Source organism: Geotrypetes seraphini, chromosome 2 (genome assembly GCF_902459505.1).
Source record: "Geotrypetes seraphini chromosome 2, aGeoSer1.1, whole genome shotgun sequence".
NCBI lineage: Eukaryota > Metazoa > Chordata > Amphibia > Gymnophiona > Dermophiidae > Geotrypetes > Geotrypetes seraphini.
The window spans coordinates 5,138,881-5,165,513 of NC_047085.1; the positions used below are offsets into that span (position 1 = coordinate 5,138,881).

The following is a 26,633-nucleotide window of genomic DNA, read 5'->3' on the forward strand; positions in this document are numbered from 1 at the left end:
CCGGGCCACCATGATTCTGATAGCTCCTCGGTGGCCCAGGCAACCTTGGTTCTCCCTTCTACTTCAACTCAGCACCAGGGAGCCTCTACTTCTTCCAATATTTCCTTCTCTACTCACGCAGAATCAAGGATCTTTGCTTCATCCCAATCTACAGTCTCTACATTTGACAGCTTGGTACCTTTCTATATAACAGACTTTTCTCAATTTTCTCCGTCTGTTCAAGATATTTTACTTGCTTCCAGAAAACCATCAACTAGACAATGTTATGGTCAAAAGTGGACAAGATTCTCTGCTTGGTGTTCTACACGTAATTTACTTCCCAGATCTGCTTCCTTGACATCAATTCTGGACTATTTACTTCATTTATCACAATCTGGACTTCAGACTACATCTATCCGAGTCCACCTTAGTGCTATAGCTGCTTTTCATCAGCCTTTGGATGGAAAATCCCTTTCTGCACATCCTATGATTTCTCGTTTTATGAAAGGACTTCTCAATCTCCATCCTCCTATTAAACCACCTCATGTGGTTTGGGATCTCAATGTTGTTTTAGCTCAACTTATGAAATCTCCTTTTGAACCACTTGACAAAGCTCATCTCAAGTATCTCACTTGGAAAACTGTTTTCCTGATCGCCCTCACTTCTGCTCGACGTGTCAGTGAGTTACAAGCGCTAGTGGCTGATCCACCTTTCACAGTTTTTCACCATGACAAGGTTGTTCTACGTACTCATCCTAAATTCTTACCTAAAGTTGTTTCAGAATTTCATATCAATCAGTCTATTGTTCTACCTGTATTTTTTCCAAAGCCTCATTCTCATCCAGGAGAGGCGGCTCTTCATACATTGGACTGTAAACGTGCTTTGGCTTTCTACCTGTGTTCAGTATTGGTCACCGCATCTTAAGAAGGATATGGCAATACTTGAGAGGGTCCAGAGGAGAGCGACACGAATGATTAAGGGCATGGAAAACCTTTCATACACTGAAAGATTGGAGAAGCTGGAGCTCTTCTCCCTGGAAAAGCGGAGACTCAGAGGAGACATGATAGAGACCTACAAGATCATGAAGGGCATAGAGAAAGTGGAGAGAGACAGATTCTTCAAACTTTCAAAACATAAAAGAACAAGAGGGCATTCGGAAAAATTAGAAGGGGATAGATTCAAAACAAATGCTAGGAAGTTTTTCTTTACTCAGCGGGTGGTGGACACCTGGAATGCGCTTCCAGAGGATGTAATAGGGCAGAGTACGGTACTGGGGTTTAAGAAAGGATTGGACAATTTCCTGTTGGAAAAGGGGATAGAGGGGTATAGATAGAGGATTATTACGCAGGTTCTGGACCTGTTGGGCCGCCGCGTGAGCGGACTGCTGGGCACGATGGACCTCAGGTCTGACCCGGCAGAGGCATTGCTTATGTGCTTATGTGCTTATGTACCTTCAACGCACTCAACTTCACAGAACATCTCCTCAACTTTTCATATCTTTTGATCCGAACAGGTTGGGACGTCCTATATCAAAACGCACAATCTCCAACTGGATGGCTGCTTGCATTTCATTCTGCTATGCTCAGGCTGGTCTTTCCTTGCAAGGTCGAGTGACGGGCCACAAAGTTAGAGCTATGGCGGCGTCTGTAGCTTTCCTCCGATCAACTCCTATTGAGGAAATCTGCAAGGCTGCCACTTGGTCCTCGGTTCATACTTTCACCTCACATTATTGTCTGGATACCTTATCCAGGAGGGATGGCCATTTTGGCCAATCTGTTTTGCAAAATCTTTTTTCGTAATATGCCAACTTCCCTCCATCCCTTTTTACTTAGCTTGGAGGTCACCCATGTGTGGGAATATGCTGCCTGCTTGTCCTGGGATAAAGCACAGTTACTTACCGTAACAGTTGTTATCCAGGGACAGCAGGCAGATATTCCCACAACCCTCCCACCTCCCCTGGTTGGCTTCTTGGCTAGGTATCTGAACTGAGGATCCTCTCAGGAGATGCGCCCCCTAGTTCGGGCGGGAAGGCACGCGCGCAGGCGCGGTGCAGTGCTCGAAAGTTCGAGATCTTCAAGCAAGTCTGCTTTCGAGGCTGTCCGCTGCGGGGCTCCGTCGGTGACGTCACCCATGTGTGGGAATATCTGCCTGCTGTCCCTGGATAACAACTGTTACGGTAAGTAACTGTGCTTTCTATGTGGCATAGGTAACCAATGAGCATTCTTTAACAGCGGAGTGACATGGTTCTTAGAGCTTAGAGAACTAACCAGCTACTCTTGAAGGCCCACAGAGACCTCTGCTGGCAGGAGGGAAGAACTACTGTATATATCAGGGCCTTATCCTCTCAGGCTCCAGAAATCACCCTACCCTTTTCAGACCATCTGGGGAATTCTCGGGGCTCCAGAGGTAGAGTTACCATGTGGCTCCAGAAAAAGGAGGACAGATTGACACATCAGGGTTTTATTTCTACTGAAAACAATGGAAGTAAGGAGGACACACAGAGACATATGGACTTTACTTCCATTGAAAGCAATGAAAGTAAAACCTGGATGTGTCAGTCCATCCTCCTTTTTTGGGAGTCACATGGTGCTCTCTCCAGACAGATTGGGGAACTCGCAGAAATCAGAAATAATTCACCAAGGGGAAAATGTATTTTGATTTCTGTGACAAACCTGCTCTTTTCCCCCACGGTACTCACAGACTCCATAGATCTGCTTGTTCTCCATTGTATTTTTTCCTCATTAGGATTTCAGGGGCTGTGTATGCTGCAGAGCCACAGAAAGTCTTCAGCATGGCATGCCTTGGTGTACACTGGCTGGCGAAGCCGAAGTCTAGGACAGAGATCAACAATATATCGTTTTCTAACAAACACAGCAGCAGAAACATGCCGGCACAAGCTACCAAACATACATGTACATAGGCTTACCAGATTTTCGTAAATGAAATTCCAAACCCATGGCCCTGCCTCCAGGCCCGCCCTGTTCTGCCTGAGACATACCCTGTTCCGCTCCAGCCCCACCCCCAGCCCTGCCCCCTCAACCCGTTTGCTCATCGGAACAGCATCTGCACATGGAGGAGCAATATATGATATTTTTATTTATTTACCACCTTTTCATGAAGAGATTCACCTAGAATAGTAATCAGGCACTTTCCCGATCTGTCCTGGGATACTCACAATCTAACTGTGGTACCTGGGGCAATAGAGGGTTAAGTGACTTGCCCAGAGTCACAGGGAGCAGGCTGGGATCAAACTCACAAACTTAGGGTGTTGAGGAAGCAGCTCTAACCACTAGGCCACCCCTCCACTCCACAGCAAAAGGATTGCTAATGGTGTTTAACATGCTGATTTCAACATTAGAGATTATGAGGAAAAAATAGCCAAGGAGACGAAAAACTTCAAGCTGTTCTTTTGAAATATTAAGGGGAAACGACCTGCGAAGGAAGTGGTGGAGCCGTTGGATGACCATGGAATAAAGGGAGTGCTAAAGCCATCGCCGACAAACTGAACACATTTTTTGCGTCTGTATTTACCGAAGAGGACATACACAGCATACCGGAAGCCGACAGGCTATACGCAGGAAACGAAGATGGGAAATTGACAGGGTTGACGGTCAGTCTAGAAGAAGTATGCAGGCAGATTGATAGGCTTAAAAATGATAAATCTCCGGGACTGGATGGCATCTATCCGAGAGTAATCAAGGAAATGAAAGGGGCTATAGCTGAACTGCTTCATCTAATAGCCAATCTGTCGACTGGAAAGTGGTGAATGTCACACCGATCTTCAAGAAAGGTTCGAGGGGAGATCCGGGAAACTACAGATCAGTGAGTCTGACCTCAGTACTGGGAAAGATGGTAGAGGCGCTGATAAAGGACCGCATCATTGATCACCTTGACAGTCACAATCTGATGAGGACCAGCCAGCAAGGCTTCAGCAAGGGAAGATCTTGCTTGTTGAACTTGCTGCACTTCTTTGAGGGAGTAAACAGGCAGATAGACAAGGGCGACCCTGTTGACATTGTATATCTGGATTTTCAGAAGGCGTTCGACAAGGTCCCACATAAACGACTGCTTCGAAAATTGCGAGCCATGGAATCAAGGGTGAAATACTCACATGGATTAAAAACTGGTTGGCGGATAGGAAATAGAGAGTGGGGGTAAATGGACAATACTCGGACTTGAAAAGCATCACGAGTGAAGTGCCGCAAGGTTCGGTGCTTGGACCCATGCTCTTCAACATATTTATAAACGACCTGGAAATTGGTATGATGAGCGAGAGGATTAAATTTGCGGACGATACGAAGTTATTCAGAGTAGTGAAGGCGCAGAAGGATTGTGAAGACCTGCAACATGACATAAACACGCTCAAGAAAAGGGCTGCGTCATGGCAAATGAGGTTTAACGTGGTTAAGTGTAAGGTGATGCATGTTGGTAACAAAAATTTTATACACGAATACAGGATGTCTGGTGCGGTTCTTGGAGAGACCCCCCAGGAAAGAGTCTTGGGAGTACTGGTCAAGTCGATGAAGCAGTCCGCGTAATGTGCGGCGACGGCGAAAAGGGCGAACAGAATGCTAGGAATGTTTAAGAAGGGGATCACGAACAGATCGGAAAAGGTTATCATGCCGCTGTACTGGGTCATGGTATGCACCCACATGGAATACTGCGTCCAGCACTGGTCGCCATACATGAAGGACATGGTACTATTCGAAAGGGTCCAGAGAAGAGCGACTAAAATGGTTAAGGGGCTGGAGGAGTTGCTGTACAGTGAGAGATTAGAGAAACTGGGCCTCTTCTCCCTTGAAAAGGGGACAAGATAATGAAGGGAATAGACTTAGTAGATAAGGACAGACATAAGAAACACCTTCACCGGATCAGACCAAGGTCCATCTAGTCCGGCGATCCGCACACGCGGAGGCCCATTTAGGTGCTCCTTGTTGGAGACCCGGATTTCCCGTATCCCTCAATATGATCTGCAAGAAGGTGTGCATCCAACTTGCGTTTGAAACCCAGCACAGTATTTTCTGCCATCACTTCCTCCGGGAGAGCATTCCAAGCGCCCACCACTCTTTGTGTGAAACAGAACTTCTTGACATTTGTCCTGAACCTGCTGCCATTCAGTTTCAGGCTATGACCTCTTGTCCGCATCACATCTGAAAATGTCAGTAATGCTGCTTCCTGGTTAATTTGATTAAATCCCTTTAATATTTTAAAAGTTTCTATCAGATCCCCACGCAGTCTTCTCTTTTCGAGGGTGAACAGTCCCAGTTTTCCGAGGCGTTCCTTAGCAAGAGCACCTTTCCAAAGGGCCTCAAGAAGGGCAGAGTCACCACACCCAAAGGACACCAAGGAAGGACAATCAAGGTAAGGAAGCCCAACAAATAACAAATAACACAGTTAAACAACCAAACAAATACATAAAAACGAGAGGGCACTTTCTAAAGCTAAAAGGGGATAGATTCCGTACAAATGTAAAGAAGTTCTTCTTTACCCAGAGAGTGGTGAAAAACTGGAATGCTCTTCTGGAGGCTGTTATAGGGGAAAACACCCTCCAGGGATTCAGGATAAAGTTAGACAAGTTCCTGCTGAACCAAAACGTACGCAGGTAAGGTTAGTCTCAGGGCACTGGTCTTTGACCTACGGGCTGCCGCGTGAGCGGACTACTGGGCTCGATGGACCACTGGTCTGACCCAGCAGTGGCAATGCTTATGTTCTTATTAGACTTGGGAGGCACAGCACCATCACTTGTAGCATATGATAATAGAGTAATCTTCATCTGTCTTTACCATTTGCAGGACACAGACCATAGATATCTGTTCAGTTTTGATCTTAGTTTCCTCCTGCCTAGCATAACACCTCAACAGCCATGTTAGACTTCGTATCATTTCTATTGCATGACTAGATATACACAGTACTGTACATTAAACAGTCAAGAGATAGTTCCTGATCAATAGAGCTTACAATCTAATCAGAACAGACAAACTACTCACATTTCTTACCAAACCTCTGGAACAGCCTACCTCCTCCTATCGGAGCCCTTAAAGGACTTCTTAACTTTAGAAAAGCTGTAAAAACCTCCCTCAACCCATCACCAACATCGGTAAGTAATCCTATATGAAGATATATTGCAACACACTGTATGTAAACCCTATATGGTAACACTGTGAATTAAACAGTAACCTGTTCTGAACTCTTTGGGGATAGAATCTAAAGAAAGAAAGAAATATATGATGCAGTCTGTGCCCAAAAGCCATTTTCCCAGGTGAATGCAATTGTACAACTGCACTTCTTTGGAACGCTCCCTTTAAGCCACCGCATGTGTGATTCTGGTGCCCTTTGTCCATCTTGGCCCCCACCCCTTCCTCTCAGTTTTTCTGTCGGGGGAAGTAAGAACGGCTCTTGCCGTTCACAGATGAACTCACTGTGCGAGAGGCTCAAAGATTTTTGGAACCACCTGTGTCTCAATTGCCAATTGGGTTACCAGAGGAGCAGGCTTTTTGGCCCGTGACAGGCAGGGCCAGCTCACTGAACCCCGCTTGCTGCAATGCATCCCCTCTGGCACTGGCAGCACCCCCTTTTACTTTGGTTCTCTACCTGTCGTTCAATATCTTTCTCTCTATCCCTTCCCTTCTGCTCCACCCCCACCCCAGTGGGTCTGGCATCACTCCCTCCCTCCCTTCTCCTCTCTCTGCCCACCCTCACTTGGCTCAGTCTCTCTCTTCTTCCTTAACCATTGGAACGAATGAGGCTGTGCATTTTAGTGCTATCACTGGTGCCCAAAGCCAGTACTTTAACTGGTCCAGGGGCGAAGCTAATCCTGATGTCAGGAGGAATCTCTTGCAGTAGCCCTTTTTATTCACAATAATCTAACAGACTTCTGAGGCAGACAGAGGGAGTCTAGAAGCAGGGGGAGAGGGGGGAGAGTGTGGCACAGTGGTTAAAGCTACAGCCTTAGCTAGTCACCTAATCCCTCCATTGCCCAAGGTACATTAGATAGATTGTGAGTCCGCTGGGATAGACAGGGAAATATGCTTGAGCACCTGAATAAATCCATGTAAACCATTCTGAGCTCCCTCAGGAAAACGGTATAGAAAACTGAATGAATGAATACAGAGGTAAATCTTAGCATGATTGATACAGCTATACATAGCAAGCACCTTCCTCTGGGTAGGTATATGAGGTCTCCAGAGACCTGACCATGCTATAAGCACGCGCCGTCCTGTTCCTGTCCCCCAGCCTTCTGCACAGGGCCCAGCTGAGATGACTAACTGAGTGATGAGAGGTTTTCCACATTTCAGCATGATCATTCCTAGATATTGGAGAGGGAGTGGGAGAGAGCCAGAGACTCACCAGTCAGTTTCACAAAGCCCTGTTCATCCAGCAGAATGTTCTCACATTTCAGATCCCTGCAGGAGAGAGAAAACCCAGAAAAGGACTAAATTAAACAGCAAATGTTCACACATGTAGACAGGAACATGGCTTGCATGTCCACCTGAGGGTGTCTTTATAAGGAAATGCCAGGAAAGTGTGTATATAGGAGTATTTTAATCAATTACATGGCTACGTTCATGCAAAGATCTAGGAAGAGTTCTGATTTGGATAGTTGGTTATTGGCCAATAGATTGGATCTTAATAAAGAAGAAACTAAGTCCTGTTGCATATCAGGATATTATGAACATCTGACCTGTCCCTTTCAATTTTTGTTTAAGTATATGTGGGAAAGGGTGAACCAAGCGATGCAGATTCGTGACTTTGTGCTAGATATGTGCAGTGTGAGAATATTTATTTTATTTATTTAAAAAAACATATATTCTGTTTATACTTAAGTGGATTACAAATATAATCCCCAATATAATCTTACAATAAAAACAATATATCGAAAAGATTTCCATTAATCACTTCATTCTTTGCACTGATTTCCAAGTTAGACTACTGCAATGTTATGCAGAGCCAAAAACTGCTAAAATTTGTGGATTACAGACTTTATAAAATGCATTGATGCATATGCTGGATAGGGCTAAATCCAGGGATCTTGTGACACCAATACTAGCATGTTCTCATTGGTTTCCAATGTGTAGTCGGATTAAGTTTAAGGTTTTAACCTTGACACACAAGGCATTGGGTGAGGGAGATCTTTCATACTTTGCTTCCCTTGTATGAGGGGCTGCTGAAACGTTCTCAGCCAAACAAAGTAGAGAACAATGTGGATATGGTTCATTCAATGATCTGAAACAATGTCAAAACATAGGATTTCGTTTCTGCAAATTGGTACTTAACGCCCTTAAAAAGACTCAGCATTTAGGAAGTTGGTTGGTTGGACTGAGAACTATTCAGCACCCTCTCGTATTGCTTTGTGATCCTAATAGATTACTATGGTCAGCCTCTGCTTGGTGACTTATTTGTCCCTCTGCCACTGTGACATGCTTAAGAAAATAAGAATTGCCATACTGGAACAGACCAAAGGTCCATCAAGCCCAACATCCTGTCTCCAACAGTGGCCAACACAGGTCCCAAGTAGTAAAACAGATTTTATGCTGCTTATTCTAGGAATAAGCAGTGGATTTCCTCAAGCTATCTCAATAATGGCCTATGGGCTTACTACTACTATCCAAACCTTTTTTAAATCCCACTAAGCTAACTGATTCACCACATTCTCTGGCAATTCATTCCAAAGATTAATTACATGTTGTGTGAAGAAATATTTTCTCCAGTATGTTTTAAATCTCCTACCTAATAGCTTCATCGTATGCTCCCTAGTCCCAGTATTTTTGGAAAGAGTAGACAAGCGACTCACATCTAGTAGAGTCTAGCTGCCACATGGAAATGCATTTTTTTATGGCTCTTGTATGATGGATTCATCTCCCACAGCATATGAGAGAGAAGCTCTCTCTGTGGAAATTGAAGAAGTTGTTAAAGATTCATTTCTTTTTGACTGTATATGGAGCTGTTTTGATTCTTGAGATGGCAAAAATTATTTTATGATTACAGTTTTTGTTTGAATTGATATTTGTGGTGCCTATTCTATCCTAATGTTGAGTTCTTTTCTTTTAAATTATTTTACTGTTCATCATCTTGGCCTTTTTAAATAAGTGTAATATTTGAAATAAACATATGCATGAATGAGCTTTAATAAAATGCTGTCCTGCAGAAACATACGTGTCTTGTTCACACGATGCTTTCTTTCATTGTGAGCATGCACATGGAGCAGGCCTGGGCAGTGGAAGCAAGCATGTGCATTGATTATGAAATATGATCATTTATGAGGTCTAACAATTGCAAGTCACTCAATCTTTCATTGCCCCAGGTACATTAGATAAATTTTGAGTTTACCGGGACAGATAGGGAAAATGCATAAGTACCTGATTGTAAACCGCTTAGATAACCTGATAGGCGGTATATAAATATCTAAATAAATAAAGTTCATGAACTTGCCATCATGCGCTTACGTTGGCAGCACTGTACAAACAGCTGGGTAGGTTTTATAACCTCGGTATATCAGTGTCTCACAGGTGTGTTCGTGTCAACGTGTGGCCGTGTGGTTCATTATCGTTGTTGCATGTTTTTGTGTGTCGTTGCGAGAATGTCGGAGCTTGAGTTAGAGCAACAAACAAACATTACATTTCTTGTTAAACTTGGCAAGAGTGGAAGTGAAATCGGGGACATGTTAGTCCAAGTTTATGGGGAAAATGCCATGAAGAACTTCAACTGCAGTGTACAAATGGATTAAATGTTTTTCTGAGGGGAGAGAAAACGTCACTGATAAAGAGAGGTCAGGGCGGCCAGTAATGAGCAGAACTGATGAAAATACTGCAAAAGTTGGTCAAATTGTGCATTATAATTGTCGGCTGATCAAGTAAACTGCTATGCGTCAAAAAACGTTTGGGGGGAAATTGCCCACTTAGGCGCCTTGGCTGCCAGGATGTCCAGCCTTAGGACATCCAACTTTGTTTGCCATTTACGACCACAAAAAGGTCAAAGTTCAAAACATCTGGGGCCAGCATTGTCATGGACTGGCCACACAGAAATACCAACAGAGCAGAGGGCATCAGTGGCGTAGTAATGAGAGGGCGGGGTGGTCTGCCCCGGGTACCATCTTGCTAGGGGCGCCAGAAACTCTCCTCCTCTCTGCCCCCCTCTCACTCGCGCTCTTTGCCTTCCCCCGTACCTTTTTTTATTTCTCCGGCACAAGCAACATTGCTGGCTGTGTTGGCACTGGCGCTCCCTCTGACGTCACTTCCGGGTCCTGTGCCCAGGAAGTGACATCAAAGGGTGAGCCGACACCGATGCGGGCAAGCATCAGAGAAGTTAAAAAGGTACGGAGAACGAGAAAGGGCGTGGGCGTGCACATCGGGGGGGAGGGCGGGGCATCCCGCCCCCAGCGCTTCTAACTCTCGCTACAACCACTGGAAGGCATTGCTGTGAACTTCACATAAAAGGTGCCAGGAATACATCTCACCATAACCTCCTTATGCTGAGTCCTCAAAAACTGCCCAAAACCCATCTGTCTACCACCCCAATAGCCCTTATGGCTACAGGTGGCACCTATATAGCAATATAGTAGGGTTTGGGTTCTACCATAAATGTAGTGGTTAGAGTGGCTTAGAGTGGTCCTAGGTCCTCCTCCTCTCTATGGTTCACTAACCCATCCCCCTGTGTGAAACTCTTCTAGGCTGTCCCATACCAGGTCCTGCTGTTCTAGAGACAGGTAGGTACTGTTTGTGGGAAGGGAGGGTGTTGGTGACCACTGGGAGAGTGTGGGGGAGGAGTCATAACCTAATCCCTCAAGTGGTCATCATGTCAGTTTGGGCACCTTTTTGGCTTTGATGCTTTGAAAACACTTAGATGCTTTGAAAACAGGTCTAACTTAGAACGTCTAAGTTCCATCCAGAAAAATCTAAGTAAAAGGACCAGTGGGGAGCACAGAGAGGAGCAGGAAGAAGGAGGAGAGAAGTAAAGCTCCGCCCACCCCCACTGCGTCAGCAGTCACCACCCAATCTCCCACATAAAAGGGGAGGAGCCAACAACGCGCAGCCGTTCAGCGCATGGCGAAGGCGAGCAGCAAAGGCGCTCGCCTTAGCGAGAGCACCTTTGCAAAGGGCCTCAAGAAGGGCAGAGTCACCACACCCAAAGGACACCAAGGAAGGACAATCAAGGTAAAGAAGCCAACAAATAACAAATAACACAGTTAAACAACCAAACAAATACATAAAAACAAAACCAAAGCAGACACAGAGAGCACATACATACGTAACAACAGCAGGGAACACTCAAACTGCTATCCTAAGTTTAGGAACACCAACCAACATAGAACACCACAACACTAGTCAACACTAGTCATACGCGGCACATTAGGAAAAACATGAATAGGGAAGTAACTAGCAGCAGGCACAAAAGAGAACACACTCTCACACAAGCAAAAAGGAACCAGTGAAACAAAAGACGGACAGCGAAAACTGAAGAAGGGAAAGTCTGCGATCCTAGTGGGAGACTCAATCCTTAGGCAAGTAGACAGCCACATAACAGGTGGGAGGGAGGATTGACTGGTGACCTGCCTCCCAGGAGCGAGAACCAAGGACATCGTGGACAAAATTGGAAGGATCCTAGAAGGAGCAGAGACGGAAGAAACCACAGTAATGATCCACATTGGGACAAATGATGTCAGCAGGAGGGACTTAATACTAGGCCAACTGGACTACTGCAACATCACCCATCTGACAATCACCCAGAAGCAAATACAAAGACTACAACTGATACAAAATACAGCAGTCAGGATGATTTTCGGACTGAAGAAGTCCGACCACATAACCCCTTCCTACAGACTCCTACATTGGCTGCCGATGGCGGCACGCACGAAGTTCAAGCTGGGATGTCTCTGCTTCAAGGTATTAAACGGACTAGCCCCTAAATACATTACAGACCTCTTCTCATTCCCAACCAATAGACATGAAAGAAAAACACACCTGAAATTTGTCTCCCCTTCGGCCAAAGGGTGCAAATATAAGAAATACCACCAACAACTGCTATCGTACCAAGCAGCCACATGGGGTAAAGACTTAGAAAAACTAATTGCACACACAAACAACTATGGAGAATTTAGGAAACAACTAAAAACCTACCTATTCTTAAAATACCCAGACAACGAACAAGGACATCAGCCCTCGTAACACCATCACAAACCTGATCTTGTAAACTGTTAACCCTAACCCCTAATCACCAACTATGAACACTCCATTCAATTCATGGAATATTTCTAATTCTCCGTAAGCAGCATGGCACTTCTTGGCCTTGCAGCACACAAACTGTTGTCACTATTACTAATGTTGATACTATCAGATGTACACTGCAATAATTCGTTGTATGTACAACTTCTATCTATTGTATTTACTGTTTCCCTTTATTGTAAACCGCCTAGAAGTCGCAAGATTGTTGGCGGTATATAAGAATAAAGTTATTATTATTATTATTATTACAGTAGAAGCGCACTGATAGAACAATTCAAGATTCTGGGAAGGAAGTTAAAGATGAGGCTTCAGAAATTGCATTTTCAGAGCTCCTACCAGTACCAAGGGCAGATGTGAAGAGGCAGACGGAACTACAATCAATAAATGCATGGATGAGGAGATGGTGCGAGGATGAGGGGTTCCACTTCGTGAGGAACTGGACAATGTTTTGGGGCAAGAGAGGGGGAGAGATGGACTGCACCTGAGAGCGGCGGGAACTAGACTTCTAGCAAATAACGTCAGGAGAGGAATAGAACAGGCTTTAAACTAAGAAGAAGGGGAAAGCCGACAGTCGACCAAGTGTCGACGATTCGGAAGAAGGTATCCCGTGAAGATACTAAGTGAGAAAAATGCTGGGAAGAAACAACAGGCAAAACACAGGAGTTAACTGATCCAGAAGAGAAGGATAAGAGGATTGTAGCACATGAGAAGAAAATAAAGATCGAAGCACAGGGAAAGAAAACGAAGACAAAAAAATACCAGGACTTAAATTGTATATATACTAATGCGAGGAGCCTAAGGAATACAATGGGGAAATTAGAAGTCATGGCCAAAACTGAGAACCTGGACATCATTGGGGTCTCTGAAACAAGGTGGAATGAAGAAAACAAATGGGACGTAGCAGGGGTACAAACTCTATCGCGAGGACAGGTCAGATCAGAAAGGAGGAGGAATAGCCCTATACATAAAAGAAAGCATACACTCGACCAGAGTGGACACAGCAGCGACAATCAACAAACTGGAATCGCTATGGGTTAAAATACTGGGAAAGAAAGGGCCCGAGATAAAGATGGACCTGAACTATTGTCCACCTGGGCAAACCGAAGTTAGTGATGAAGAAATGGAAGCCGAGATGAAATGAGAATGCAAAAGCGATAACACGATTATTATGGGAGACTTCAACTATCCCGGAATAGACTGGAGTCTTGGAAACTCAAAATGCGCTAGGGAGACCGGATTCCTGGAGGCTATACAGGACTGCTTCACGGAGCAGCTTGTCAGAGAACTGACGAATGGCAATGCCACTCTGGATCTAATCCTTAATGGACTAAGAGGACCTGCAAAGGAAGTGGAAGTAGTGGGACCCTTGGGAAACAGCGATCACAATATGATGTAGTGTGTTTCCCTAGGATGTGTGTGGAGAGTGCTGGGGGTTTCTGGTTGGGCTTTGTTTGATCTCTGATTGCTTATGTTTTGGATCTTATAGGGCTGGGGATTGTTTGCCTCTCTGCCCTCTCCCCTCTACTTGGGCTTTCCCTTTGTGGGGCCCATCTCTGGGTCCGTTTGTGTTTTCTGCTGGGTTTGGGAGCTGGGCAGATTCGGCTTCTTTGGTTTTCGGGGTTGTGGGAGGGAGTGGGCGTTGAATGTGATTTGCTTTTCCTTCGGGGAAAGCCGTTGTTGGGGGGTTCCTGAGGGTTGGGGTTTTTCTGGGATGGGTTTTGAGCTGGGATTGGGGGACAGATGGGGGTGGGAGGAGTAGGGGTGGGGCTGTGTGCGGGGGTTCTGTTTTTTGTTTGGTTGTGTGGGTTTTCTTTTTTTTGCTTTTGTGGTGCCTGATCCCGGGAGACACTATTTTTCTTTGAATACTTGTTTTTTAGTTGTGAACCAATTGGAGACCTGTTATCTTTTCTGCTGGATGCTGTAGGCTGGGGCGGCATCTTGGCAGCCTAATTCTTTTACTCACTTGTTCACTTTATTTGTTTCATTTTTTCGTGAGTTATTATTTGGAATGTTGGAGGCATTAACTCACATGTTAAACGGGCAAAAATTTTACAAAATCTTCAGAGACTTAGAGCGGATATTGCTATGTTGCAGGAGACACACCTTACTGACTTAGAACATGCTAAATTCTCCCCAATACTTTATCCTGTTTCACCTTTATTCCTGACAATACAGGTCCCACGGGTAAGGTTACTATGGCCGTTAAAAATTAGAAGACCTCTCTGCTGAACTTAAATGTAATTCTGGTTTATCTAATCCTTGGGATCAGTATTTTAGTTGGATGCAGGGATGGATAAAAGACCTTCTTCTTGTTATAATATTTATTATTATCTGCATTCATGTCGCTTATGTAATTTTTAGACTTTTTCTGTGTTGCTTTGCTCATATTACAGCTCCTAAACCCCCTCCTCAAGAGACATATCTAGAATATCTCTCCCTCCACGCTCATGCTGTGCCTTCATGATGTCATTTTCATGACGTAAAAGGGGATTGAAGGGACACACATATATCTTATAAGTTTTCTGGCTCTATTTGTGCTGGGAAACCATAGACACAGTTTGTGTTGATTCTGCTGATATGTTCTGAGACAAGGTCATTTAATTTTGTTAATGAAGTTAGCTGCTTGGGACAATGGAAGTTCGACCCTCCCCCCCACAGCTATGCTCTGGCTGAGAGAGATAAAGGAAGCTTTAGATAAGACACTGTTGCTAAGACAGCACCTTTAGATGTTAGACCATGAAGCACCTATGCTGTTTACCCACCCTACCCCCCTTTCTTGTGTTGATTACTTCTTTGAAGTCTATGTATCCTGTCACCAGATATGGTTTGTACTCACGTCATCTGCTAATACCACTGACCCATGTAAAAAAGGTATAAAACTGGATGTAAGACTAATAATAAACAGGCAATTCCTTTAGGACACTGTCTGAGTATCCTTCCTTCCTAAGGGGATTGCCTCCAGATATCTGAAAAAGCGACAGGGTGTGTGCAGGGCGGTTTCGGGACTAAGAAACGGACCCTGTTCGTTTCAGAGAGTACCCAAGAAAGGGACTTGGGGTAATAGTGGACAAGACAATGAAGCCGTTGGTAGAGAATGACACGGTGAAAAAATTGGTCCCCGTCACCGCCCCGTCCCCGTCTCACCATCCTCTGCACCGCCCCGTCACCGCCATTCCCTTCACCGCCCCGTCACCGCCACTGCCACCCCATTCACCGCCCCGTCACTGCCACTGCAACCCCATTCACCGCCCCGTCACCGTCACCGCTGCATACATAAAAGCCTCAAACGGGTACGATTTTATATACTTTTCTAATATCTCCCCTATGTATCTGCCATTGCCCCCCCCTGTGTCCATATTCCATCCCCATGGCATGTCCCCTTTTTGTCTCTGTCCTTATGCCCCATGCACATAATTTCCCCTCTTTCTGTTACCTTCCTGTGTCCAGATTTCCCCTATCTTCCTCTTCCATACCAGTGTGTCTCTTCTTTTCAACCCCATCTAGCTTTTTTCCCTCTTTCTTCCCCCCCCCCCTGCTTCTAGCATCTGGCTCACCTGCCTGTCCTTCCCTTTCTTTTCTGCTGTGGGTTTTTCTTTCCGTTTTCATCACCTTGGCCCAGAATCCTTTTCCCTTTCACTCCCTCCTTACAGTCTGAGCCGGGAACACTAGCGATCGCACGGTCCTCGCAGCCCCCACCCGCCTGCCCAATCGATCCTAGTGTTTAGCCAGCTCTCTCCCTTCTCCTCACCTTAATTTGCAGGCTTTCTTTTTCAGCGACCTGCACGCTTTCCCAAAGAGCCGCACACGCGCGGCTGCTCAGTGTTCAATCTTCTGCTCTGCTGCAACTTCCTGTTTCCGGTTGCGTCAGAGCAGAAGATCGAAACTGAGCAGCAGCGGGTGCGCGGCTCTCTGATAGCGTGCGGGTCGCCGAAAAAGAAAATCTACAAACTAAGGTGAGGAGAAGGGAGAGAGCTGGCTAAACACTAGAATCGATTGGGCAGGCGGGTGTGAGCTGCGGGGACCGCGCGATCCTTCATGCCTCACTGCGGGGACAAGACCCATTCACCGCCCCACGGGCGGTGAATGGCCTTGTCCCCGTCGCCGCAGCGACTGCTAGTTTTCTTCCCCGTTTTCGGCGGTGACCCGCGGCTAAAATGCGGTGGCCGCGGGTAAACCGCCACCGTGTCATTCTCTAGCCGTTGGCACAGTGTGCAGCGGCTGTTAAGAAAGCGAATAGAATGCTAGGTATAATCAAGAAGGGTATTACAACCAGAACGAAAGAAGTTATCCTGCCATTGTATCGGGCGATGGTGCACCCGCATCTAGAGTACTGTGTCCAATATTGGTCGCCATACCTAAAGAAGGATATGGCGATACGCGAGAGGGTTCAGAAAAGAGCGACACGTTTGATAAAAGGTATGGAAAGCCTTTCATACACTGAAATTGGGGCTCTTTCCCCTGGAGAAATGGAGACTCAGAGAGGATATGATAGAGACTTACAAGATCATGAAGGGCATAGAGAAAGTGGAGATGGACAGATTCTTCAAACTTTCGAAAACTATAAGTACTAGAGGGCATTCGGAAAAATTGAAAGGGGACAGATTCAGAACCAATGCTAGGAAGTTCTTCACCCAACGAGTGGTGGACACCTGGAATGCACTTCCAGGTGAGGGCGTGATAGGACAGAGTACGGTATTGGAGTTCAAGAAGGGATTGGACAATTTTCTGGAGGAAAAGGGGATAGAAGGGTATAGATAGAGGGTTACATACAGGTTCTGGACCTGATGGGTTTCCGCGTGAGCGGACTACTGGGCATGATTGACCTCTGGTCTGACCCAGCAGAGGCACTGCTTATGTTCTTAACTAAATACAGCATTTCCCCATATATAGGCCGAGGCCTATACATGGGTTTTACAAACCCGTGTATGGAGCGTGGCCTACCCCCAGTACCTTTTTCAAAAGCCCCCTCGCTGGCATGCGGCTCGGATCTCCAGCGGTGCAGGACAGCCGCGATCTCTTCAGCATCCGGCCTGCTCCCGCACCGCTTGCTGAATGGCTGAGGTCAGTTCTTGTGAGTCGCACGAGTTTTGCGAGTCCCGTGAGAGCTGATGTCGGCCAATTCTGGAGGCCGCATTATCAAAAAGATGTGCGGAGAGTTGAGTCGGTTCAGCGAATGGCACCAGGTTGGTCTCAGGACTCAAGGATCTCCCGTAAGAGGAACAACTGGGTAAGTTGCAGCTGTACTCACTCGAGGAACGCAGAGTGAGGGGAGACATGATTGAGACATTCAAATATGTCACGGGCCGTATCGAGGTGGAAGAGGATCTCTTTTTCCTTAAAGGACCCACAGCAACAAGAGGGCATCCGTTGAAAATCAGGGGTGGGAAATTTCATGGCGACACCAGAAAATATTTCTTCACTGGTGGTTGATCGCTGGAATAATCTTCCACAACAGGTAATTGGGGCCAGCAGCGTGCCAGATTTTAAGAAAAGATGGGATTGGCATGTGGGATCTCTTCATGGAGGTAGTTAGGGGTGGGCCATTAGTATGGGCAGACTAGATGGGCCGTGGCCCTTTTCTGCCGTCATTTTCTATGTTTCTATTCAGTGGGCAGTGCGGGGGGGCAGACCGGATGCCGAAGAGATTGCAGCTACCCTGCACCGCTGGAGCCCCAAGCCCCGTGCCAGCAATGGGGCTTACAAAAAAGGTACCGAGGGTGGGGGGATGATTGGAAAAGGCAGGGGAGGTACTGGACGATAAGCCGCGGCTTATCGTCCGTTTTGTAAACATAGGCCGCCCTTTTCTGCGGCCTATACATGGGTGCGGCCTATGCAGAGGGGCGGCCTATATATGGGGAAATACGGTAATTAATTTATGGCGCATGTATGGTTGGGCTGGATGGACCACTCGGGTCTTTATCTGCTGTCATTGACTATGTTACTATGACATCTTGGGAAAGGTTCAATTATTACTTTGAGACGTTCAAGTCTTATCCTACCCAAAGCCTGTCCAGAACACATGCCCCTATTGTTTCAGATGCACCACGGCTGGGATGCCTTGCAAAACATCCAGAAAGACGGTTTCAAAAATCGGCCCTTGGACATCTTAGTATTTTGAAAATGCCCCTAATTGTAAACTAACACTATTAGGTGCTTTTCCCAGTTAATCCCTGCTGAGTGAGCCAGCACCCTATTTCAGGTGGAATTTAACCAGTTACTGCTGCGCCATATGTCTGCTAACCAACCAACTGGCTAGGTTAGAGTTCAGCTGGGGGCAGAGTAGCAACTGACTCTTTTTAGTCCACTAACCAGCTAAGTAACTGCCTTAAAGTAAGATAGCAAAAGAGCAGGCCTAGTTTTATGCGTTAAGTTAACTGGGTCAGGTACTTTCTCTTTCCCTAGTTGAGTCACAATCTAAGATGTTTTTTGTACCTGGGCAATGGAGGGTTCGGTGACTTGTCCACTGGGAACTGAACCCAGGATCTCAGCCCACTGTATTAAATATTAGGCCACTCCTTAATGTTGGCCCATGCCCAGTTAACTTCCGGGTCAGTAGACATACCAAATATTCAATGCCAGGAGCCATGGGTGCCCTGCCGTTGAATATTTGGGGTTGGTTCAGCCCATGGCCAAAAGCCAGTTGCAAGCCACTTACCGCCATGTGCTGTGTATCGATCCTAATGTATCTGACTGGCAGTCTTTTGTATGTTTGACTCTGATACTTGAAATATCCTATTATTTTTTATCAAATTAGTTAGTCCTCTTAATTTGTTATCATTTCGCCATCGGTCTTCATCCTCACCAAGAATGCTTGTTGCTCTCACACCTGGAATTTCCAACCTTAGAGATTCCACATCGCAGTCTATTTTCTGCAGAACTTGTAGCTTCTATGACCTATCCCCCTGTCTCTCCTTTCCTTTGGTGCTTTCAGTCTTGTACAGATCCTATTTCATTTTTGTATAGCACAAGGAAGGCAACCTGAGGTGCTCAGTTTCTTTATTATAGCAACTAGTCTTTAAGCCCATTACATTAACGGGTGCTAGAATAGATATGTCTGTCTGCCTTTTTTTCTTTGTATCTCTCTCTCTCTTTGGCTGCTGTCTGTCTCTCTGGCATTCTTTCTGTCTGTGTCTCTCCCTGGTCCCCTGTCTGTCTGTCTTTCATTCTTTCTTTCTCTCTCCTTGGCCATTGTCTGTCTGTCTTTTTTTTCTTTGTCTCTATCTCTTTGTCTGCTGTCTGTCTGTCTCTCTGGCCCCCTATCTGTTTGTCATTCTTTCTGTCTGTGTCTCTCCCTGGCCCCTTGTCTGTCTGTCTTTCTTTCTGTCTGTCTCTCTCCCTGGCCCCCTGCCTGCCTATCTCTCTCTATTGCACCATGCCTGCCTTTCTCTCCGTGGCCCCCTTCTATCTCCCCCCTTCACTGAGCAAACCAAGATTGCTGCCTGCCCCCAGCATACCCCTCCTCCCAAAGCAGCCCCCTTTCCCTCTCCCCCTCCACTTTCCTGTCTATCTTTATTTCTGTCTGTCTCTCTCCCTGGCCCCCTGCCTGCCTGTATTTCTCTGTTGCACCATGCCTGCCTGTCTCTTCGTGGCCCCATTATGTCTTCCCCCCCCAGAGCAAAGCATGATTGCTGTCTGCCCCCCCCCCAGCACACCCCTCCCCCCAAAGCAGCCCCCTTTCCCTTTCTCTCTCCCCCTCCACTTCCCTAAGCAGTAGCAGAATTTTTACCAGCATGGTAATTTTTACCTCATAGCACCAGCACGACACCCTCCTGCTATTCCTTTAGACGCCAGCTATTGGGAGACAAACCGCCACCGCCGTTGAAATTGCTGCATGTGCCTCAAGCCGGCGCAAGCCAGCGCACGTGCCGCAAATAGAATACAGCCACAGAGGCACACATCCCGGTGGCACGGATCACGCCGTTTCAACTATGCATATGCGGGTAAGGGTTTTATTAGAGAGGATTAAGACTCGACGCATACGTGTTTCGGCCACAATGGCCTGTTTCAGGAGTCTGAATCTTAGAGTTTATTTTATCGTTCTTTATGATCACAAGGCAGAGACTATTTGGTTATTCCTTCAATTCACTGTGATTAAAATTGTGAATCGTACTTGCATATTTCAAGTAGCCAGACCATCATTGTGGCACTCGGTCCCAGATTGTGTTCATTTGATCACTGACTTTTTGGTCTTTCGTAAAAGTTTGAAACCTACGTTTTTTGACTGGCAGTTTCAGATTTGGGTATATTATAGTTTTGTTATTATTTAGTCCATTTATTTGTAGATGTTTTTGAATTGTATAATGTATGGTGATGTTTTATTTGGATCTGTTTTGTTTTATTAAGCATGGAATCTGCATAGACGTTTGATATGTGGGCTACAAATGTTTTAATTAAATAAATAAAAATCAATTAAGACTTGCCTTTTGTTTTTTGTGGGATCAGTGGCTGATATATTGACTTGATAAGGAACATACACTTTATCATTTATATCTTACTTCAAGAACAGTAGTAAGAAGGCTAGTAATATATTATTTAATTTCTTATATAAGTTCAAGATTCAGACTCCTGAAGTAGGCCATTGTGGCCGAAATACGTATGTGTCGAGTTTTAATTGATATAATAAAGAAATTGAGCACCTCAGGTCACCTTCGCTGTTTTTCTCGTTTTGTTATTCTTGTATAGACCAGAGGTTCTTCACCTTCTTTGGTTCCTGCACCCTTTTAACTGATCAATGAAATCTCCACACCCCTTTCTAAACCATGAGTCCACTAGTGGCTACTGACCACTACATAGGCCTCTGTTAGCTTCTAATATGGTATTGAAATTACAGTAGTCGACAGTTGCAATTCCCTCTATCTACCTTGTCCTGCCAACATGATAAAACAACTTCAGACTATACAAAACACTGACCTCAGACTGATCTACTCCCTGAGAAAATATGATCATATTACAACTGCCTTCCTAGACTCTCACTGGCTACCTATGCAAGCACGAATTCAATTCAAATTCTACTGTCTATTATTCAAATCATTAAACGGCTCCGCCCCCCCTATCTAAACAACCGCCTAAACCAGATCCTCACCTCAAGACAAAGAAGAACTCCAAATCCTTTTGCCTTTCCTCCACTCAAGGGCACTCAGCGCAAAAAGATGTTTGATAACCTTCTGGCAATGCAAGCAGCAAAACTTAACCACTCCATCTCCAACCTGTTGACGGCAACGGGTGACTTCAAAACTTTTCGAAAAGAAATCAAAACCCTACTTTTCAAAAAATTTATCCAGATATCTTAACCCAACCCTTCCCCCTCCTCCTAGATAAATTCTCCCCCAAAACCTCCACTTAAATAATCTCTTCCCAAAACACCAACCAAGTATTCAGATCCCTGAAATGTAACGTAATCTTATTTGTACTCTAACTGTAATCTATTTGTTATATCACACAGTAACGTACAGTCAATTTAATATCCAATTTGCAAGTTCTTCCAGAATTAATCCAGGTACCTCTCCTCCCTTGTAACCAAAAAAATACAAAAAAAACCCAAAACTGTTGTAACTTCACTGGAAATGTCCAGTTAGCTCTTTTGTAATCCGCCTTGAACTTCAAGGTATAGGCAGAATAGAAGTCCCTAATGTAATGTAAGTAATATAATGTAATGTTTTATATCACCAATAACTCTCTTAAAAACTGCTTTCACTCTGTGTAGAGAAAGTTTCAATAAATTGCCTTAGTTTTCAAGATCCTTTTCCGCATCCCATTAGACTTCTTCCCGCACTTCTTGGGGGTATAGGTACCACTTGGTAAAAACCCTTGGTATAGCCCTATATATCCTTTCACAGGTACAATGTTCAAACTGGACACAATATTCTTGGCAAGACATCATGGTAGAGGCATTATCAGCTTCTGTTTCTCAGCTACGAACTCCAGAGCTCCTCCAGTTGTGGTTACCACCCTATTGCCCAATTTCATCACCGCCTTTCCTCTTACCTGTGCACAATCCCATGGCTATGACAATGTGCCACCGCACTGACAATTTGTCGAAAGAGCCTGCGTGCGTCACCCTCCTCAAGGCCATAGCTTTCCCTGCGGTCAGACATGACATTGATATACTCCAGCAGATCTCCTCGTGAGGCCAGCTCCAACACCAGGTACGCTCGGCTCTCTGTCTGGAAGGACTCATATAGTTGGATCTGAGGGCCCAGAAAAGATAGGAATTAATTTAATCTAATATAAAGTCTTATAGCTTGCAGCAATCTCTGAGAGAACAGAGATGTTAGGAGATTCTTGAGAAAGGAGGGAGTTCTGAAAGAAGAGGATTTCTCTCTAGGTAAGTAAACATCAGTTTGCTCTGTATTTTGGTGACTTAAAGACTGAAACAGAAGAGAATTTAATAATAATAATAACTTTATTCTTTTATATCATCATAACCAAAAGTTCTAGGCAGTTTATACTAAAAAGAGCTGGACAATCAGCAAAATACAATAATACAGTAAAAAAAAACAAAAACAAATATTTGTAAAATAGAATTTCAATAATAAAACTGTCATTAAGTAATAAAATTATCGAACAAAGTGGTCTTAATTAATTAATGAGGGGATTGAGGGTTTCAGATAGATGTAGAGATAGGTTACAGAAATGGTCAGGAACCACTTCACAGGTCACAGACCTGATGGGCCGCCGTGGGAGTGGACCGCTGGGCACAATGAACCTCTGGTCTGACCCAGTGGTGGCAACTTCTTATGTTCTTATGTTCTTAATTTCACATGTAAGGATGATCCCTTTGTTACTCTGGCTGCTGGGTGGGAAACCCTCACAACTTATTTCTATTTGTGGGCTGTGAGCTGGGACCAGACATCTGTTAGCAGGCCGGAGCAAGTATTCTCCTCAATAATCCAGACCACAGATGGTTGTAGTAAACAAAACGTTAACTTTATTCCTTCTCTCTAGAACAGGGGTAGGGAACTCCGGTCCTCGAGAGCCGTATTCCAGTCAGGTTTTCAGGATTTTTAGGATTTCCCCAATGAATATGCATGAGATCTATGTGCATGCACTGTTTTCAATGCATATTTACTGGAATACGGCTCTTGAGGACCGGAGTTCCCTACCCCTGCTCTAGAACCAGAGAGAGTCTCTTAAACATCAGGTTGCAGAACAAAAACGATGAACTATTTACATCTTCCAGTGTATTAAAGAAGGTATGTTGTTTTAAGGTCTCCTAATTACGAGATCCCCTGTGCTGGTAGGAACCTGATCTATTGGTGGAGATAGCCCAAAAGGCCATCTCCTGCCCAACCTCTGATGATGTCACTCCTGTATTCCTTTGAATACACCATTCAGAGAGCTTCCAGCTCTGCTTGGGGTCTCATGCACTGAATTTTCCAGAAGGTGCTGGAAACCCAAAAGCTGAGGTGCCAACTGCCTTCTGCCAACTGTTTACTGAAGGGCTGTCAGGTAAGATTTGCCTCTTTGCGGATGATACCAAAATCTGCAATAGAGTAGACATACTGGATGTTGTGAATAACATGAAGAAAGACCTGGTGAAGCTTGAAGAATGGTCTGAAATTTGGCAGCTAAAATTTAATGCTAAGAAATGCAAGGTCATGCATTTGGGCTGCACAAACCCGAAGAAACGGTAAAGTTTAGGGGGTGAAGAACTTATCTGCACGAAGGAAGAGCGGGACTTGGGTGTGATTATATGTGATGATCTTAAGGTGGCCAAACAGGTTGAAAAGGTGATGGCGAGAGCTAGAAGAATGCTAGGTTGCATAGGGAGAGGTATAGCTAGTAGGAAAAAGGAGGTATTGATGCCTCTGTATAAGACTCTGATGAGACCTCATTTAGAATATTGTGTACAATTCTAGAGGCCGCACCTTCAAAAATATATAAAAAGGATAGAGTCAGTCCAGAGGAAGGCTACTAAAATGGTGCGTGGTCTTTGTGATAAAGCGTATGGGGGATAGACTTAAAGATCTCAATCTGTATACTTTGGAGGAATGGCGGGAGAGGGGAGATATGATAGAGATGTTTAAATACCTATGTGGCGTAAATGCGCATGAGTCAAGTCTCTTTCAGTTGAAAGGAAGCTCCGGAATGAGAGGGCATAGGATGAAGTTAAGAGGTGATAGGCTCCGGAGTAATCTAAGGAAATACTTTTCTACAAAAAGGATGGTAGATGCATGGAACAGTCTTCTGGTAGAGGTGGTGGAGACAGAAACTGTGTCTGAATTGAAAAGGGTCTGGGATAGGCATGTGGGATCTCTTAGAGAGAGGAAGAGATAATGGTTACTGTGGATGGGCAGACTGGGTGGGCCATTTGGTCTTTATCTGCCATAATTTTATTTATTTATTTAGCCCGACCTCCCAAAAGAGCCCAGAACAGTTACAGGAGTATATACACAGTATAGTCAAGACAAATATGGACAAGATGTATTTGGAAAGTGAGTGGTACAAAGACTGAGTTATGGTAAATCGAGATCATCTGAGATACACGAGGGAACTATACATGCTATGGTAGATATAAACATCCGAGATACTCTAATTATGCATGCTTTGGTGATGAACTTGGCATTATGGGCCTAGTTGATGGGTTTCTCTATTTCTATATCAGGTTTCACATCTCATTCAGCTCGGATTAAGCAGCCCTAAGCTGGCTCCATATCTTTAACACACAGGCAGCCCTGAAATAGGGACTGCTACTGTGTTCTTTGTCTAGACTGGGGAGATTCATGCAATAAACTGGGGCATGAAGTTATCTATCCCAGGTTACACATTAAAAAGCAAACTTGATTTATTAACTTGTTTAAATAGTGTAAATCTCTTTTCTCTCTAGTCTGAAATGTTAAAACTTTCTGTCACAAGCTTCAACTTAATTGTTACAGTCTAGACTCTAGAGCAGGGGTGTCCAACCTGCGGCCCCGGTTGAGGGTGATGCAATGTTTTCCTCTGCTGTCCCCAAGTGTTTACTGCCTTGCCGGCTCCCTCCTCTGTCTTGCTGCAGCGTTTGCGCATTTGTGTGGCCCAGAAACATTTTTTGGGGCCAATGCGGCCCAGGGAAGCCAAAAGGTTGAACATCCCTGCTCTAGAGCATTAACAGATACCCTGTAGAAAAGAGAGCAGGGCCTATTTCAGTCTTCATTCCCACCCATTCTTCTCAAATTCCATCCACCCCAGGCACATCTCTTAATTTGTATTTAATTATTTCAATTAAGAGTACAAGAGGGAAGTTTGTCATTACATAATATTTTCATCTACAAGTGATTTCCCTTAATTTACATTTGCAGAGATGCAAACACTAAATAAATCATACTATATACCATATGACATTCAGGATCTAAATATTAGTCTAATATCTTTAATACCTTAAGTTTTAATTTTAAATAATTCACCAATGCAAACAGCAGTCCAGCAGTGGGGGGGGGGGGGCTGCTCAAGGGTTCGGCTGCACGGAAGGGAGGGATAGAAACTGGGCAAGGTTTCTGCTGCACAGGGGGATGGGAGGGAGGGATAGAAAGATGCTGCAGAGGGAAGGCATGAGGGGATGGGTGAGAGGGGAGGAAAGATGCTGCACATGTGGGGGAGAGAAAGGAAAGAGGAAGAATTGGGTGAAGGAGAGGAAGGGAGAGATGACATGTACATGAAAAAAATAAGACCTACCCCGAAAATAAGCCCTAGTGCATGTTTTGAGCCCCAAATTAATATAAGGCAGTGTCTTATTTTCGGGGAAACACGATAGTGTTTTGAACTCAATACGTGAAGCAAGTGGCAGCCAATGAAGATCACACAAAATGGGTGTAATGTGATCAAACTTAGAAGCCCACAAAAAAACTCCTAGAGTGGCATTTTGTGCCAGATAAAAAAGCTTGAATCACATACTTAGGTAAGCCAAGGTAAAGCGAGGTGCACTAATCAAATGCAGGAGTCAGCACTGCACTAATGACTGTGTGAAAATTATCTATTGAGAGATAATCCCTCAACCTGCGCAATAAGCAACGCTTTAGAAAAGCTTTAGACTCAATTGCCTTAACCTGGGTTTAAAAGATAAGTTGAACCCAACAAAATACCCAAATACATTGACTAGGCAGAAGGGAAAAGCGTGGGAGACGAGCTCTGCCTCCTGACGTCCTTTGCAGCACCAACTTTTTTGTTTTTCAACATTCTTCTGGGCAGCTCTGTCATTGCCAGGAGCTGCCCCAGCCCAGTCCAGCGGCTGCAGGGAGGCAGAAGGGAAGAGCGTGGGAGATGAGCTCCGCCCCCCGACGCCCCTTACAGCCTCAACTTTTGATTTTATACATTCCTCAGGGCAGCCCCGTTGTTACCGGTGAACTGCCCCAGCCCAGCCCAGCCCAGAAGCTGCAGGGAAGACAGCTGGGAAGAGCATGGGAGACGAGCCCCGTCTCCCGATGCCCCTTGCAGCGCCAACTTCTTGTCTTTCTACACTCT

At 45.0% G+C, this 26,633-nt stretch overlaps 1 protein-coding gene across 1 annotated transcript in view; it reads right to left on the reverse strand.

The window, feature by feature from the left end:
• LOC117355942 (testis-specific serine/threonine-protein kinase 5-like) overlaps positions 1 to 26,633 on the reverse strand; it is a 60,088-nt gene that overhangs the window by 12,794 nt on the left and 20,661 nt on the right. Inside the window, exons 3-5 of the mRNA XM_033935096.1 lie at positions 22,182 to 22,384; positions 7,327 to 7,382; positions 2,678 to 2,810 (exon numbers count right to left, since the gene is read on the reverse strand). Of these exons, the coding sequence (XP_033790987.1) occupies positions 2,678 to 2,810; positions 7,327 to 7,382; positions 22,182 to 22,384 (392 nt within the window). The remainder of the gene's footprint in view (positions 1 to 2,677; positions 2,811 to 7,326; positions 7,383 to 22,181; positions 22,385 to 26,633) is intronic.